We start from the raw sequence: 16,672 nt of genomic DNA on the forward strand, positions 1-16,672 counted from the left end.
TCCTTTGGTGTTTTCTTTCTGGATAATAAGATGTAGTTGTTTTGTTGGATTTTTTCCTGTTTACTCAGCTGCTCTTTAAGGTGACTTGACTTTACTTGCTAGGTCTGTGCAGGGACAAGGCCCCGATGTGTTAATCAGAAAGAGTAGTTGATGAGATAAAGGCTTTTCAGGGGATTGCAGCAGAACTTGATCATTGGTTGGTGGTAACTACTGTTGGTTGATTGGTAACTAGTAATTGATTGGTAACTAGTGTTGATTGCTTTAAAAAAAACCCCAGAATTGTAAAGGAATTTATGCTGATTTTTGGGTATTCTTTCAATGAACAGTTGAAACTAAGCTCTGAAATTTTAATTTCAGTGAGCCAACATGTAAGAAGAGGGTGTGGGGTTTTTTTCTATACTTCTTTTGCCTTTTTAGGACTTGTATCTATCATTAACTGGCTGGAATAAATTGCTGACAAAGAACTGAGAAATCTTTTGGTTTTGCAGTTTTTTACTTCTGTTTCACTGAACTTAATAAATATTCACTAACCATGCCTAAAGCCTCTGTAATGATTCTACTCTAGAGTTTACAGAAAGATTCACTTTTTAATGCATTGTTATAATTCTCTTACCTTGTGCGTGAGCTTGTCTCAGATAATAGCTTGTCTTTATTATAATAAGTAAAGTGTATGAATTTTTGAATGAGACATTTATTAGTGCTGTTTGCTTTTCCTGCATGCAGTGACTGAAATATGCCTAATAATCTGAGGAAAACATACTTGTTAAACATTTTTGGTAGAAGGCTCTCCCAACCCCCTGTATAGATTTTCTTTTTTTGTCCTCATTGAAATAATCTTTCTAACCTTACCATATTTTCATTAAAATGAATTCAGAAAATTATTTAGTTGGTCAAAGAAGGGTTGTTGCAAGAATATTTCTTACTGTTAAATAGTCTGTTGTTGAGCTAGATAACTTTGTTTAGGTGAAAGCATGATAGTTTCTGGATAACCTTATGCTGGTAGAAGTTTCTCTAGGGGCTGGAAGAGAAGATGCCCGTGCTCCTGTGCCATGGGGATGCTAACTGAAGGATGACTTCCCAGTCTCTGTATTTCCCTTTTTTGTATGTTGGCAGGGGGGACAGAGGGAAATGCAGGTGTTGCCCTGGGAGCAGTGAATTGGTTAAGTGTAATTTGTCCAGAGGATCTTATCAGTCTCCTGTGTTGCAAAGGGAAGTAGAAGCAAAATTAACTTTGGCTGGGATTGCTGTTTTCCCATGCATATCAGATGGTGACCCATTCAAATTTGCATGAGAAGAACACTTGCTAACTGTCTTGGGTCTGGCTGAGATGGAGTTCATTTTCCCCACAGCAGCTCTCTCAGATCTGGCTGGTGTTGGCTCTGCTGGAAATAGGGGAAGCTTCTGGCAGCTTTTCACCACAGTAGTCACCACTGAAGCCCCTGGACCACCAAAACCTGGCAATGGAAAGCAAATACACAAAAACAATTCTTAACAAGACTTTTTATATTGGAAGAAATTCCTCCCTGACTTCCATCTGGACTGGCTGAAGGTCTGAGTGGTAATGTTTGCTTATGGTGGTTTTCTTTGGCCAGTCTTGGGGCCAAGGCAGAGCTTCCTTCCCTCTCCATGGCTAATGAAGGGGGCAGTGAGAAGGGCTCTGAGGCTGTTGGACTGAAAGGTCCCAAGGTAACACCGTTGTTGCCCAGTATCCACTGGTGATAGAATTTCTGGTAGCAGGTGTGTTAAAAGGGTGTTGTAAAATAGGATTTCCTCAACGTTCAGTGATGTAAGAATTACTGTTTTCATGAGTTTCCTTGAATTCCACTGGCTTTTTGGGTTTTTTTTGAGATAAAACTTGACTTGAAAAGAAGATCACGATGTGTTAAAATAATAACTAAAAGAAATACTAAGAAGGGGTGCTATAAAACTCTCTCCTCATTAGTTGTTGAGATAATGGATTTGTCATTTTTTGCATATATTGTGCTTAGTTTACAAATCAGTCTATCTGATTAGTGTTCTTTAGGCTGGATGAAGGGATAACCATAGAAATGAGGACGTAAGAAGCCAGCTGAAATCCAAAGTATTTCAAGTATTGTCCTGGATTTACAGGGCATAACCATTCTTTTTATTTTATACTTTTTTAATGAAAGATACAGTAAATTGCAGTAAAATTTAATACCTAGTTTGTTTCTTTGTCCAGAATTCATCAAGGGGAAAACACAAATAATTACATCTTAATTATTTTTAAACATGTGAACAGGTTGCACTCAGTGCTTGGAGTGTTAGAGGAGCTGTAATTGTTGGGAACAAGGAACCTTTGGCAGTGTGTGTCCAAAAGGACACCCAGGTTCCTGGAGCTGTGTGCATCTTCTGACCCCACCTGGGCTCTTGCTCTGGAGGCGGGCTGAGCATATCAACAGCTGCATGCCAGCAGCTGTTGGAAGTCAGGGGCTTTTAGGTGTTCTAAGTGATGCTTTTGGGGGGACCCAGTGAGTGCTTAAGTGTTGACATTGCTAGACAAAGCAATGCTGTTGTTCAGCCTGGATCAGTGATCCAGGATTTAGGCATCCCTTTGCCGAAGTCATCCAAAGGTTCAGTCTAGGAAGTATGTACAATTGCTGGCAAGGTGGGGGGAAAAACGTGATCCAAAAATGGAGCCAAGTCCTTTGCTAACTTCTTAACCAGACTGTGTCATCCTGGTAGGAAGATGTTGCTAGAATGATCCCAGACCTAAAAAGTCAAACTTTTGCTCTGGTTGGCTTTCAGCTTTTCTTTAGTATGACAGTCAGTTTATGCACCCAAGCTGTATGTTTTCTTTCTGTAGAGGTGAGATCTTATGTTCCCTGTTTCAGATCTCCAGGGTGTATCTGGCTGCCTCCTTCTTCATAGGGTTCCCAATTATTTTTAAAGAGCTTTTGGTCCAAGGTATTGCTAGATGATTCAGCAGTTTTATATTGCTGATTAGAATTATACAGACTGTATTAGAGAAATGCATTTAATGCCTCAAAGCATTAAATGGCAATTGCTTCAAAGTAAGAGTAATTATTTTGAAAAATAATAACTGATAGAAAAAAGAAGTATAACTGATAGAGAAAAGAAATATAGAAGGTAATAACTGATAGAGAAAAGAAATATAGAAGGTAATAACTGATAGAGAAAAGAAATATAGAAGTAAAAAACAAGCCAGATTGCTCTCACTTTTTAACTTTCCTTAAAAAAGGGGTTTTTTCATAAAATTGTCAACTACATGGTCGAAACTGCATTTTCAAGACAAGTTTTCTGGTTTTCCTTCGTATATCATTTGTACCTTATGTTAGCCAACATGCTTGCAGTGCCAGAGCTGGATATTTAATTTTCTCAATGACTGCTGGCAGTTGAATGCTGTTCTATTTCTGTTATTTCTATTATTTCTATTATTATGTTGGAGCTCTCTGGTTTTCCTGTTCCCTGTGTGGATTGTCCATTTGGCACCACGCTGTAGGTGAGTTCAGCTGATCGTGTGTGCAGTAGCTGAGGCTGAGCTTGGCTGCACAGCCACCATCAGCAGACCCATTGTATCTCAGCTCAGCTGCCTGGTGGCATTTATACTAATTCAGATGGGTGACTTTGGGGGTACTAAGGGTTAAGTGTATTGGTATTCCTTGAATACTGATGGAGAGCTAGTAGCCTTCAATATGGATAGGTGCTTTTTAGTATAGAGGGGGATCTCTCATGTATTTATGCAGAATTCCAAATAACATCTGTACAGGTTTTCCTTACAGCACCTGCAAAATTTCTTGGAAATTCATATGTCAGAATGTGCTAATATGGTGCTGAAGTAGAAAAGACATCCTCAGGACCAGGCCTGATCTGTGTTTCTAGTGGTGGCAGGCAATAGCAGTGTGCTGAGTATTTAAGGTAAATGGCCATAAAACGCTGATTTTACATAGCTGCCTTTCTTGTTATCGGGTAGCACTGAAAAGCACATTGAGGCTTTGCAAGGAGTGCAAGTCTGCTGGTGTTGATCCTGCTTTTCTCTGGACTGCATGATGAATGTTATTTTAGACTTTTGATTTTTTGCAATTCAGTTCTTTTAAACTTTAGGTAATTAAGACAAATTTTTAGCACTGTGAGTAGCGTGTAAGCTTCAGGGTTTTTGCTATTTGTAAATCTCTCCTAACATCCATAGACCTGGGCTTTATTTTAAGGAATGCAATTTTTTTGGTATTAGGCATGCTGTGAGCAGGCAGATTCATTACTCTTCTGACTCTGGTTTTGAATTTTTTTTTTTCATCCAGAAGAACAATATCTGTTGTGCATACTCAACAACATAATTAGCATGTAGTGTGTGTATTTGCAAAATACTAAAGAGGCATTTGTACTTATTTCTTTGTTATTTATTTGCAGGGAAAGCCTGTTAATTCATGTGGTTTTGCTTTTGTTTCCATCACTGGAAACAATTTTTGCATGAATGTATACTCTTTAGTTTGGTTGGAATTTTTTTTGTAACTGTTTTCCACAGAGACTGGTAATGCTGACACTACGGTCATGCTTTGGATATGTGTGCGAGCTGTGTGTAATTAGCAGCGTGTTTGTACCACAAGGACCTGGGTTCCCTGCAGAGCCAGCTTAGCACAGCTGTGAGTGCAAGGGGAATGGGTGCAAATGAGTGCAAAGGGGAAACCCCTGGCTCCAACCCACTTCCCATGGGAGGGAGCACTCTCTCGTGTGTTTTTGCGTGCACAGTTTGTCCTAGATGTTTATTTTCCCCCAGAAAAGCAGATACTTTCCACCTGTGTGACTGTGAGGAGGTGATTTATGGATGCCAGTGGTGTGCTGGTGGATGTCCTGTGTGGCTGGGAAGTGGCAGTGGAGTGGCAGTGCTCATACGGATCAGCCTTTCTCCTGCAGGGTCCCTCCTGCCCTTCACCTTGCCGCTCTCCCTGCACAGGTGCTGGTGCAGGTGTCATTTCAGGAAGGGCAGAACAGTGATGTGTCAGCTGAGTACCAGAGTGAAAGAATATTCAACTGCAGTTTTCTCTCCTGGAAATGAAGAATTAATGGTCAAAGTGGGAGAGAGATGAGTGAGCTGAAAATACCATGTTGCTTTCTAGCATTAGGAATGCAACCTAAGCAGTGCTTTCAAACTGGGAGAAACAAGATGTTGTCCAGTGGCGACCAAGTTTCTTGAAACCTGTCTGCACGTTCCTGCTGAATATGAGGCACCTGTTATTTTACAAAGTTGGCCAAATCTGGAAGCTTCTGCAGGTATGAGAGCTTCCTAGCACAAGCTTCACCATCCTGACAAACACCAAGCCTCTGCTGTAAAATCTCTTCTGAAATAAAAAGGGAACAGCTTGAGAGCCCATTTATCCCAGAGCACAGTCAGCAGGGTGTTTGGCCCCAAATGGTTAATTTTACAAAAATAATGGTAACTTGAAAAATTTCATTGTTTCCTGGTATCTGCATGCTTTCAATACTTATTTCTATTGTACACTTCCATAAGGAGCTTGGCAGATTTTAATTGTCTAGAAATACAGGTCTGTAAAGGGAAGGGTATCTCATCAGAGAAATGTCTGGAATGTATCAAGGATAAATAATAAGAATTTAGATTGCTATGTCTGGCAGTTTGTTTTGACTCGTAACTTGTGTGAGTTAGCAAATTTTATATTACCTCAAAATATTCTGCGATAGTAACATTTTAAAATATTTTTTTTACTAATAAGTTTTGTATTTCAGTAATACTAATAAGTATTTCAAGACACTCAAGTATTTGTAGAAAGTTGAAACATTGGGAAATCCATTTGAAAGGAAGGTAGGTCTTTGTAGTCCTAAGTGTTTTGTTGCAATCCAAAATAATGAATAAAAAAGATAAATGTTTTAAAACTGCATGTTGGAATAAGAGCAGGCACCTCCTGCCAGTGCGTTTTAGGTTCAATTGTATTAATATTTTTTCACTAAATAATAATTAGATATATGCCATTTAAAACATTGTACACTTGTTTCCTTCATTGGTTTTATGGCAGAAGTGACTAAAAATATTTCTTGAGTTCTTTAAATATAATAGATACATTTCTGCATTTTGTTCCATAATAGCCTATGAACTTTAAAAAAAATAGAGTACAAATGATTGCAGAGATGACATTCTTAATTATACAGAAGGCTTCCAATTCTAAAAATGTTTTTCAAACCTTAAAGTATAAAGTATTCATATTTCTTGGTGGTAGCATGCCTGTTTATGTCTAGGGCTTCCAGGTTTATTATTGTCATGCCCCAGACTGCTGTACTGTTTGTGCTTGGGGTTCTACTTTATTCTTCCTTTATCATGGTTTTTCTTGGAAGAAAGTTGACTTCTTCAGTTGACTTCTGAGTCATCATGGATTTACGAGATCGCAAGGGGGGAGCAGACATTTGTGGTGCTTTTATTTATTTCAGGTGTGTTCATATTGTAGTCAAAAGGCACTTGATGGTAAGTGCAGAGCTATTTTATCTGACTTCTATGTCACTAAAATAAACTGTTTAAGAAAACTATTAATGAAGCTTCGCTGACTTAATCTGGGCTTTAAAATTAATGTCATTCCTTTAACTCCTTAGTTAATGGATGGGAAGGCAAAGGGTGCCAAGAATGCTTTGCAATTGGCAGAGCAACCAAACATTTTTTTAAATTTGCTTATGCCCCAGCAGGTCTCTGTAAACACAACCTAAGTGAGCTTATTTCTGAAGTAAACTTAAGAAATGTCATTTCACTGGATAACAAAGCACAGAAAAAGTCATAAATCTGTGTGCTGTGCAGTCATGAGAACATGTATTCCTTTTTCTGATTTTAAATTAGCACTTTCATACTTAATTTAACTTGAAGACAATGTTTCCATTATATCAGATTTTTTTTCCGTTTTGAAAACTCCAAATGGAACTTTTTAGAAATGTGAGAATTTCCCTGAAGCATTTAAAGAGCTCTCAGAGTGGTATTGCCATAAGATGAACAAGTTCAATCAGTTTTTGTATACTCATTGCGCTGATTGGCACACATGAAACTAAGGATGGGAGTAGTGGTGAAAGGGAAAATTGAATTTTTAGTAACTAATTTAATTATTTGAAGTAATTCCAGACAGACTCTGTCACTTTAAGCATTGTGTGATTATTACTTCATTAAAAAAATAGTGCATTTTAAAATTATGTCAAAAAAAAAAGCTGTCCTCTGGGTGTTTGTGCAAGGGAGGGTGCCTTTGAAAATTCCCCCTCACACACACACACACACACACACACACACACACACCAGACTCCCCCTCTTCCCCACCCACCCCCTTTTTTTTTCTGCAAGACAGTTGCCACTATTTGGCTTTATCCTTCTGATTTGCAGATAAAGGGTAGGAGGAACTGGGGCTTTCTTCATGAGCATGAAATTTTGCAAGACCTATGGTGGTGTTTAGTAGCCAGTTTAAGCCTGGGTCTAGCTGCTGTCTTCCTAATTGTAGCACTTAAAAAGAGCTTTTGTCTGTGTGTTGTTGTGACATAACACAAAGAACTGTGGAAAATAGGTATTTTCAAACCAGGAATTTGTCCTTTTTTTTTTTTTTGTGACATAATCTGTATTTATCTGCAGTTCTGATCAGCTCTTAAGTTGAAGCAAAAAGCCCTTATCCTCTTTTTATTTTTGTTGTTAAAATACTTTTTCCATCAGTTGATATTAAAAGCTTAAAGGAGAATATTTTTATTAAATTTGAGATGGAAAGTATCTTTAAATTTAAAAGGCTAAATTTTATGCCTGCAGAATTAGGCAAATGTAGAAATAATGCAAAGCTGAAATACAGTTTTTAAACTTTCTGAACTGAGGATATTTGTTTGTCTCCTGTATACCCTTTCTGATGGACAATGTATTCTTTCTTTTTTTGTCTCTTTTTGTAATCTTAACCCGCTGTCCCATCAGTGATGTGATTATGGAATCTTTCCAGGCTGTAGTCCCCATTTATCAGGTTCTGTGCCTTGTTTATTTATGATGCAAAGTAAATGTTTTGAAATGAATGAAGAGAGGCAGTGTTAACAGCCATAACAGAAAAAAAAATCAGGTGGCACGTCCAATTTAAAATTTTTTTTTACTAATGTGGAAAAAACATTTTCCCCTCTTTCATTTCTTTTCCCCATTACACAGTCAAGCAACAAATATTACAGTTTAGTCAGATGGATGCTGAATCAGGAAGAATGCCATGTTTGTCTTTAATCACTTGGAAGAGCTCTGAAGAATTTCTTGCATCTTTCAGGAAAAGAGGAATTGCTAATGGACAAAGCAAAAATGAGAAGCCTAACTTCATGCAGAAGAATTTTTGAAATGAATTAATCAAAATGAAATTAAATATCTTGCTGCCTCAGCCATAACACATGACAACAAATGCAGGATAATCCAGGTTTTTTGTTCCTTACCATTTTTGCAATTAGTTTACTTTTTCTCCAGCAGAGAGGCTGCATGAAAGATCTTGTTATTTGTGGCTGTGGTAAAATATGCTGGCTCAGCCTGCCTGAAGAAACAGAAGCCTTGGCAGGAATGCTGATTACCATGACAATCTAACCAGTCTAGAGCTTTGGGGTGTTGTGAGTTTTATCATAAAGATAAAAAAATGTGTTCTGGATGGTAGGATAGCTGATAACATCATCATGATGCAGCAGATCCAATCATCTTTGCAAGACTTATTTTTCATTTTGTGTTACCTGAGGATGGAGGGAGAAAACTTATCACCTTCAGATAAATTTTTATAACATACTTGTGTATTTACACCTTTATCTTTTTTAGGATATTGTTTTATGCTGTAGGTACATGAAGGGATTTACATTTTCATAGGTTTTCCCCTGTAGCATGGTGGGAAACTGCTGTGTACTTCTTCCTGCTCCCTCTCCCCAGCCTCAAGTACAGTGCCAAATCTGTGCAACAGTATCTTCACAAGCAAAGAGGAAAAAACCCAAACCCACCCTTCCTATCCATATTAGAGTGTCATTATTTCAGCCGTTACTTCCTCAAAGGTTTCACACCCTGCCTCCACCAGAATGTATGAGTGTGGTAATAGGGCTAATAGCATGTTGCATGGTTTAAAACTGTCTCAGATTGGAGTAGGAAAACCAATCTGCTGGTCTCTGTTGGAGGGTGTGAACTAAGTGATTGTCACTGGTATTTGGACACTGTTAGGAAATAATAGACTTAGAAGTTTCAGTTAGAAAGGAAAAATGACTTGAAGTTTTAAAGTTGCAAAGTCCCCATGCACATAAATTAATCTGTGAAGTTTTCTTGTTTAAAAATTGGCTGTTTAAGTGTTTTTCTAAAAATCTTTTGGCTCATTATGACAAAAGCAAGGGTATTTCCACAATTACTTGTTCATTTCTTTCCAAGTATTTTCCTTGTTTGCACTAAAGGATTTATTGAAAACTGCATGAGGTTATCAACATATCAATCAACTTTTGTTCTGTTCCAGTAACCTAAAAATCTAAGGGTTCATTGTGTAAGCTTCATTTGTAATGTGGAGCATTTACTGGTCCCATGAAATCATTATTAAGAGCAAACAAACAAAGGTGTGTCTTTCTGCACAGTTCTAGAACATGAACCAAAAGCCGCGGGCCCGAATGATGAAGAGGAAGATGAGGGAGAACAGTTTGATTTTGATAGTGGAGATGAGATACCAGAAGCAGACAGACAAGCCCTTGTGCCACCTATGCCTGGTCCCGGAAATTACACAGAACACCAAGAGGCTGGTGCTGCAGGTAAGTCAGCTTGTTGGTCTGTACCTCCACTGGGCTAAATAGTCAAGACTGATCATAGGATGCCTTTTCTTGACAGTGCAATAAAAGTACTTGAAGAAGAGTTTTCCATGGTGTTATGGCCCACCCTGAGGGTAACTCGAGTTCTTCTTAATGGATCTCTTGGAGCAGATTAGAGTGAAACAACGCTGAAGGATTGGTGTTTGTAAATATGCACATGTTGGGTTTATTTTGGATCAGTTTGGTTGTAATGGAAAGCACATATGTAGCCATTTTTGTTATTGTTATATAAAGTAATATGGCAATATTAAAGCATAAAAATACCACCTGCTTAAGGAAACATATAAGGGAAAAGGAAGGAAGAAAGAGAAAGAAAGGGTAAGAGTAGGAAGATACATAATCACCGGCCATGGATCTGTGATGACACTTGATTGAAATGACAATTGAAGGTCTTTACCTGTCAGAGGTGGGGGGAAAAGCCCATGAATTTCAAAGTCTGGTGGGTTAATAGTCTCTCAGGTTCAGGTGGGGGTGCCCAAGCACCTCCTCTGGTGAAGATCTACGCTGTCTTTTGATCACGTGCATCAGAAATGAGTCTGAGGGCACTTCAGGGGTGGTTGAGAGTTTATGAGCTCTTCTAAGGCAGCTGCCTCTAGTGTCAGTAAGCCTTGTGTGAATGTGACATTCCCTGGGAGGAGGGTGTGTGTGTAAGGGAGGGCAGTTTGGCTGTGATTTGGGTGGCCTCTCCCCAAGGTCTGCCTCCTACCAGTCCCAGAGCCCGGTTTGTAGCCTCTGGTGGTGGGAAGTTCACCCCCTCTGTCTTATGCAAACCAGAGTTTTGTCATAACACACCCAAAAACTCACTGCCTTCTCTTTGTGGACTTACAAACCTGGCCTCAGCAAAGCACCCAGGCACCTCTGAAAATGGTCAGTTTGTTTTGAGTCATAGTCCAGTCTCTCACACGTGGAAACACCATGCAGGTGTTTTGAATATTCCTGCCCCTTACAGTCATGCTAGATCTGGCAGGGCTAGTGACCATCACATGTAGTTCCTGTGAGGTTTCCCATTAAAGTGTGACATCCAAACCAATGGATTTGGCATAGTCTGAGTGTCATGCTACAGGAAAACTGTGTATCCTTGCTGGTCTTAAGGCACATTGATGGCTTGAGATAAGCTGTTTTGTTGCTGAGCTTGAGATGTTGTGCATAAAACTAAGTAGAGTTTGAATGTATGAATTTTGTTCATAAACAGAAGTTTTGCTAAATATTGAAACATTTTTAATGACAGATGGAGATGTTTCCAGTGCTGAGGTGTAGTCTGGAAGTTGCTGTATTCTGCTCAAATTGCTAACAGCTGATTTTGCTTACTTTAATCCAATTTCCTTTTGTAAACAGATTCACTGTACTTATGGCAATTAAAAATAGGTAACTCTTCAGGTACTGTGGAGTTTGACCACCTGGAACTTAAACACCATCTTTCCCTGAGCATCTGTTGCTTGCTCTCCCTTATTATGAAGTTGTGCTTACAGCTTAAAATCATCTGATTACTTGGGAGCTACAGTTCTGCAGTTCCCTTCAGAGGGCTCTGTGCTTCTGCTGTCGCTCAGCTTGTCTCAAAAAATAATGGGAACTTTCTGTAACAGAAAACAATACATTTTCAAAGATGAAAACTTGTGAAGTTATTTTCTTTCTCCCTTTCTTAACAGAGCATTTTCAGAACTGCTCTTTGAGGAATGTCCCTCCATGACTTTTCTTGTCATCATGTCTGCCCCTAAACTATTTCTTGTGTTTCTGTTTGTAAGATTCAAATTAATCTAGAATTCAGATTTTAACCTTTATGATTTAAGACTGTTTTGACTCATGTGCTTATGTCAGTCAAGTTACCATATTTCCATAGGCATCTTTGTAACTCATCTTGTTTTGCTCTTGTTGCATTCCTCATTGGTAAAATGGGGAGGTTGGCAATACTGTGTGGGAATTTCGAGTCATAGATTGTAAGCAACTTGTAAAGATCAGGTCAGTGTTTAGCATACTTGCAAAGAGTTATTTGAGCAGCTTAAACAGGTATGAAAACTAAACCTTTGTATTTTCATTTAATCTTTCAACTAAAGGAACTGATAATTTAGAAAACACTGAGAAGCTGCGAACATCAGAACCTGCTGCAGAAGGCACTCCAGCCAAAGTAAATCCCTACTCAGTCATAAATATTTCCCCAATCCAAGATAAGGATCCATCCTCATCACCAGAGCCAAGTCCTCAAGATGAATGTGCAAGTCCCAGCCTGTCTGGTGGATATTCTGTTCCTGTCCCTTGTGGATATGCTGTGCCATCCAACTTACCTTTGATTGTGCCAGCATACTGCAGCCCTGTCATCATACGCAGTGTTTCTGTCGATGAAGAAGGTACTGTATTTACACACCTTACTTTATTTGAAAGGGAATCTTTGGTTAACCTCAGGGACCTTTCCTCGATAGCACTCACCCTGGGTATGATTTATGCTAATTCCTTTTTCATATAATGAAATAATTTCCAGATCCAGAGTTCAGTGTTCAAGCCAAATGGTTTCTTCTCATACCTTTTTCTGTTTTTCCTAGATCCTGGCAAAATTCCTCTCCCTTCTTCCTTTTCTATATGCATTTCTGTTTGTTTATTTTCCAATTCTTGTGGATTTAGAGTTGCTGTGGGATTTTTCCCTTAATGATTTGATGAATTCTCTGTCTTCTATACAATTTTAAGACAGAAGAAGAAACTAGAAAGGGGAATAACTATGCATTATTACAGAAACAAGAGATCCATTTAATAACCAGAGTTGAGAAAGTTGACAGCTTGATGTCAAGACAGTAGGAAAAGAAAGCTCCCCATATCCTGCCTTTTTGTATTTTGAATATACTTTCCTTTAGCTGGGCAGCAGTTCTTCTATAATTCCAGCCTTTGCTTTTTACCACTATTAGGAATACTGTCAAGTAAAAGCAAATGTTTGTGTGGTCCTTATTACCTGCAGAGGAATATATGTTTGAGAGATAGAATTAAATTCATTAGGCATTGTGATTTCCTCTTAACAGCTCTTCTAACAAATGGCTGTGTCTTTGAATTACTTAGCTTTCAAAAATGCATTGTGTGAAGAAACTTCCAACTTTTTAAAAATATGTGTAAGAATAAAACTGTTGCAAGGAAGGAGATTATTCTTTAGCAATGATCTAGAAAATCAGTTTCTTATGCTAAAATGTGCAGTTTGAGCCAAACTGACATGTTATTGCATGCACTTTTTTTTTCTGTTCTACTTGGCAGGTACACAGTCAGCAACTGAAGAATGTCATTATAATTCTGTAAACCTGGAGGACCCTCAGAATAGGTGATTGCCAGTTCATCATGTTTTAATGATTTGTAAAGAATTCCTAAGAAAGCTTGGATTTGATAAGTATTTTATTTCGCTTGTGTGATGCTTCCATGTTTGTTGGTTTGGTTTTTTTTTCACTTTCTTTCTCCTGTAATTCTGGTTGTGTACAAAAATCAGCACTGGAGTGTGTAACTGTGCATGACTTTTTTGAAGACACTGGGTTGAATTTTTCTAGAGTGATGGCAATGTCAGGTGCAACAGAATGCTGGAGGTTTGGTCTAGCCTGCTACTTTCAGAAGGACCACTTCCAATACTCCATGAGATTAACCATGGGCTTGCTGGCTGGGCCTTCAACCCTCCAAAGATGGAGGTGCTGCAGCTTCCCCAAGCAGTCTTCTCTGCTGTACTACCTTCCATTCCCCCCTTTTCGCCCCTACCTCCCCAAATGTCCAAACCAAATCTCTCAGTGGGCAGTCTGTTGACCATTCCCCCTTTGTCTGGCATTTAAAAAAGAAAATAAGGGCCCAAAATCCCCAAAACAAACCCAACCAAAAAAACAAACAAACCCTGATTCCATCATCTCTATAGTTCTCTTTTGGGTAGTTGTAGCTACTCTTAGATCACCCCATAACATCCTTTTCACCATACTAAATAATCTCCATGTCTTTTATCTCCTTGTAAACCATGTGCTTTAGTCCTTGACTTCAGTTCCTCTACATCTCTCTAGAGGTAGCTTCAGTTTCTCTACAGCTCTCTGGCAGGGGAGTGTTGGGAAGCCAAAACTCGACATGCTGCTACAGGTTCAGCCTCACCAGCACCAGGTGGAGGAGGGGAGCAGCTTTGCCTGATGGCTCCTGATGTAACCCAGAATGTCTTTGTCCTATTTACCATGAAAAAGAAGCTCTCACTTCACTGTTTCTGAGAGAATTTCCTGTGTTCTGGTAGATGAACTCAAAAACAGAGTATTTTTTTAAGATTGTAAAGAAAGTGTTTTCCATTTTCTGACTAAAATTGTCAGACTATTAACTACAATAGCTTATTCATTACCCAACTACATACTGAAGCAATATTTTTGACTAATCAGCAGCCTTGGAGTGGAAACTAGAAGGCAGAAATGTGGATGCCATGGGGCAGAGAGAGAGAAATGGCAAGCGTTTCTCACAGTGGCTTGTGAGAAGTTTTAAAGAACTAGAAAGATGCAATAACTTGTTGACTGTGAACAATTTGCAGGTAGTGTTTTTCTACTTTATTTTTCTGTTCCTCTCAAGGACAGTGCGTGAGAAAGATGTTTCTGTTAGTTAGCCAATAGAATAGAATCTATGGTACCACTCTACAAAGACCGCGCGGTTCTTTTGAATAAAGCCTTCTTTGCCTTTGCTACAATCCTGCCTCTCGCCTGTTCCTGCCCCAACCCCGACACAAGAGTGACACAGAAATATATTTATTGTCTTGTCTTCATGGATGTTTAAAAATGTTGTGGTGTAACTTTTAGTTCTTTTATTTTCTGGCCTCTTTTTCAAGTGAAGATAACCAGACCAAGAAAGAGGATGATGCCCTGGCCAAATGGGTTGCAGACCCTGCAAATACAGCATGGATGGAAAGTAAGTACCAGTGAGCACTGAAGTCCTACTGTGGAAGGTGGTCAGTTTTAAGTTGTGATCAGCAGTATGTGTGTGTCTATGTGCACAGGCAGATTTTATGGGAATGTCCATGTTCACTTTTATTGTGTGTTTTCAGACAGATTCCAGAACCGAGCTGTAGAACATTCAACAGTGTAATAAAACATTCTGTAATAAAACATTCAGCTGTAGAACATTCAACGGTGTAATAAAATTGTATTTTAGAATACAGTTAACATTCATTTTTCCACCTTTTGTAGTCTGTGGAATCATGTGTTATGGAAGTAATTTAGCTCCATCCATGCATGTGCAGTGGAAATAAGCTCCAGTTCAGAGTCTGATCTGTGACTGTATTTGAAATTGCTCTTCTTGTGCAGTAGTGGCAAATAAGTACTTGGAGGAGGAGGAAGGGAAGGAATTGTCACTGTCCTGGTGTGTGCTGTTGATTCTTGGCTGATACCTGCATTTTAAACCAGAACAGACTGTGGTTTGAGGACAGATTATCCTGCCTGTTCTCAGCTGTTCCCACTGGGTTGGAGTTCATCTTACAGATTTTGTGAAGTGACTGAGGAATTTGTATTGCTTTCTGCCTCTTAATGTACTATGATAATCATTACATTATTTAGTTTTGGTTCTTTTTAAAAAGTCAATTTCAGCTTTTCTACAGCCATTCAGTAAGGCAATGAGCCGCCTTCAACAGGCAAAGGACCTACCACACTTCTGTAAGAAAGAGGGAGAAATACTGATTTTTGAAGTGGATTTTTGTTTTCAGGCTACCATAGGTTGTCATAAGCAATGCAGATAAAATGGAAATTTCACAAATACCATATCCTGCTTTGTCCATTTTTGCAATATTTGAATGATTAGTGTGCAAGCAAAATGCTAGCTGAGAGTGAGTCAAATCTCCATTGTATTCATAAATGCCAATATAACCAAAATTCTTTAAAATATAATAGTATATTTCAGTTGGAGAGGAGCTACAGCATTTCAACTGCCTGACCATTTCAGGGTTGACCAAGGGCTAAAGGCATGTTAAGGGCTTTGTCCAAGTACCTCTTAAACATTTGGTCTCATTCAAATTTTAAGAAGTTTCTCATTTTTTATTTTTTTTTTCTGTCTTGTTTTAGACCCAGATGAGGTAATTTATGATGATGTGCCAAGAGAAGATTCAGACTCTGAACCAGGTTTGAGGTCTTTGTAATGTTGAAAGCAATGTAAAATGGAATTATGTGCACATATACTAAAGAGATACATTCGTTAAGTGTCTAAAATGTATGTAAATGGATTTACTGTTGTGTCAATGATTGATAGGTCTTACAAAGTTCAGAGTTCTACTACTGCTTAAAAGACTGTCTCAGTAGGTCTCCTATACTGCTCTTCTCAGAAGCTGAATTATACTTTGTTTTATAGATACTGTTCCAAATGCTTGAGTATTCTGCATATTAGAGAATTACAGTGTTGGGTGTTGTAGCAGTAGTGCCCTGAACAAGGCAAGGTAGTTAGGAAAAAGGTCTTTTAAACACTTAAGTGATGTATGATAATGTATCATTGTCATGGTTATAGAGAGAAGCTCTTTCCTTGAAAGTCCCCTTCAATATATAAATGCTTGATAGATGGAAGAGATGGTCCAGGGTGGCTGTTCACCATCCTGATTGTGACTCTGCACAAATATTTTATTTCAGCTTTGAAGTGGTCTGCTCCTGATGGTTGTGACCCTGTTTGGAGGGGGCAGAATAGATCTCAAAATAGTTGCTGGAATCAAGATTTTACCTTAACTGGAAATGATGGAGTTAGGGCTCAAGAAGCATATTTTATTAAGTTCTTGCTCAGGTTTGTTTTGCAGTTATTGGGTATAGTGAAGTCTGCCTAAAGATCAGTTGCTACTGACTGATTTTGTGTTTGAGTGAATTGACTTGTTGGGAGCTCAGCATCTTACTCATCATGGCTCTCAGAGGGTGTAGGTATTTGATGCTGAAATTGTTAATGAATCACAAAA

The 16,672-nt window shown here is 38.7% G+C and overlaps 1 protein-coding gene across 2 annotated transcripts in view; it reads left to right on the forward strand.

The window, feature by feature from the left end:
- ARHGEF10 (Rho guanine nucleotide exchange factor 10) overlaps positions 1-16,672 on the forward strand; it is a 108,560-nt gene that overhangs the window by 17,660 nt on the left and 74,228 nt on the right. For both annotated transcript variants that reach the window (XM_084202516.1, XM_084202517.1), the window contains exons 3-7: positions 9,553-9,723; positions 11,832-12,122; positions 13,009-13,072; positions 14,579-14,658; positions 15,804-15,860. In XM_084202516.1, the coding sequence (XP_084058642.1) occupies positions 9,553-9,723; positions 11,832-12,122; positions 13,009-13,072; positions 14,579-14,658; positions 15,804-15,860 (663 nt within the window). The remainder of the gene's footprint in view (positions 1-9,552; positions 9,724-11,831; positions 12,123-13,008; positions 13,073-14,578; positions 14,659-15,803; positions 15,861-16,672) is intronic.

Source organism: Fringilla coelebs (genome assembly GCF_963513975.1).
Source record: "Fringilla coelebs genome assembly, chromosome: 3".
Taxonomy (NCBI): Eukaryota; Metazoa; Chordata; class Aves; order Passeriformes; family Fringillidae; genus Fringilla; species Fringilla coelebs.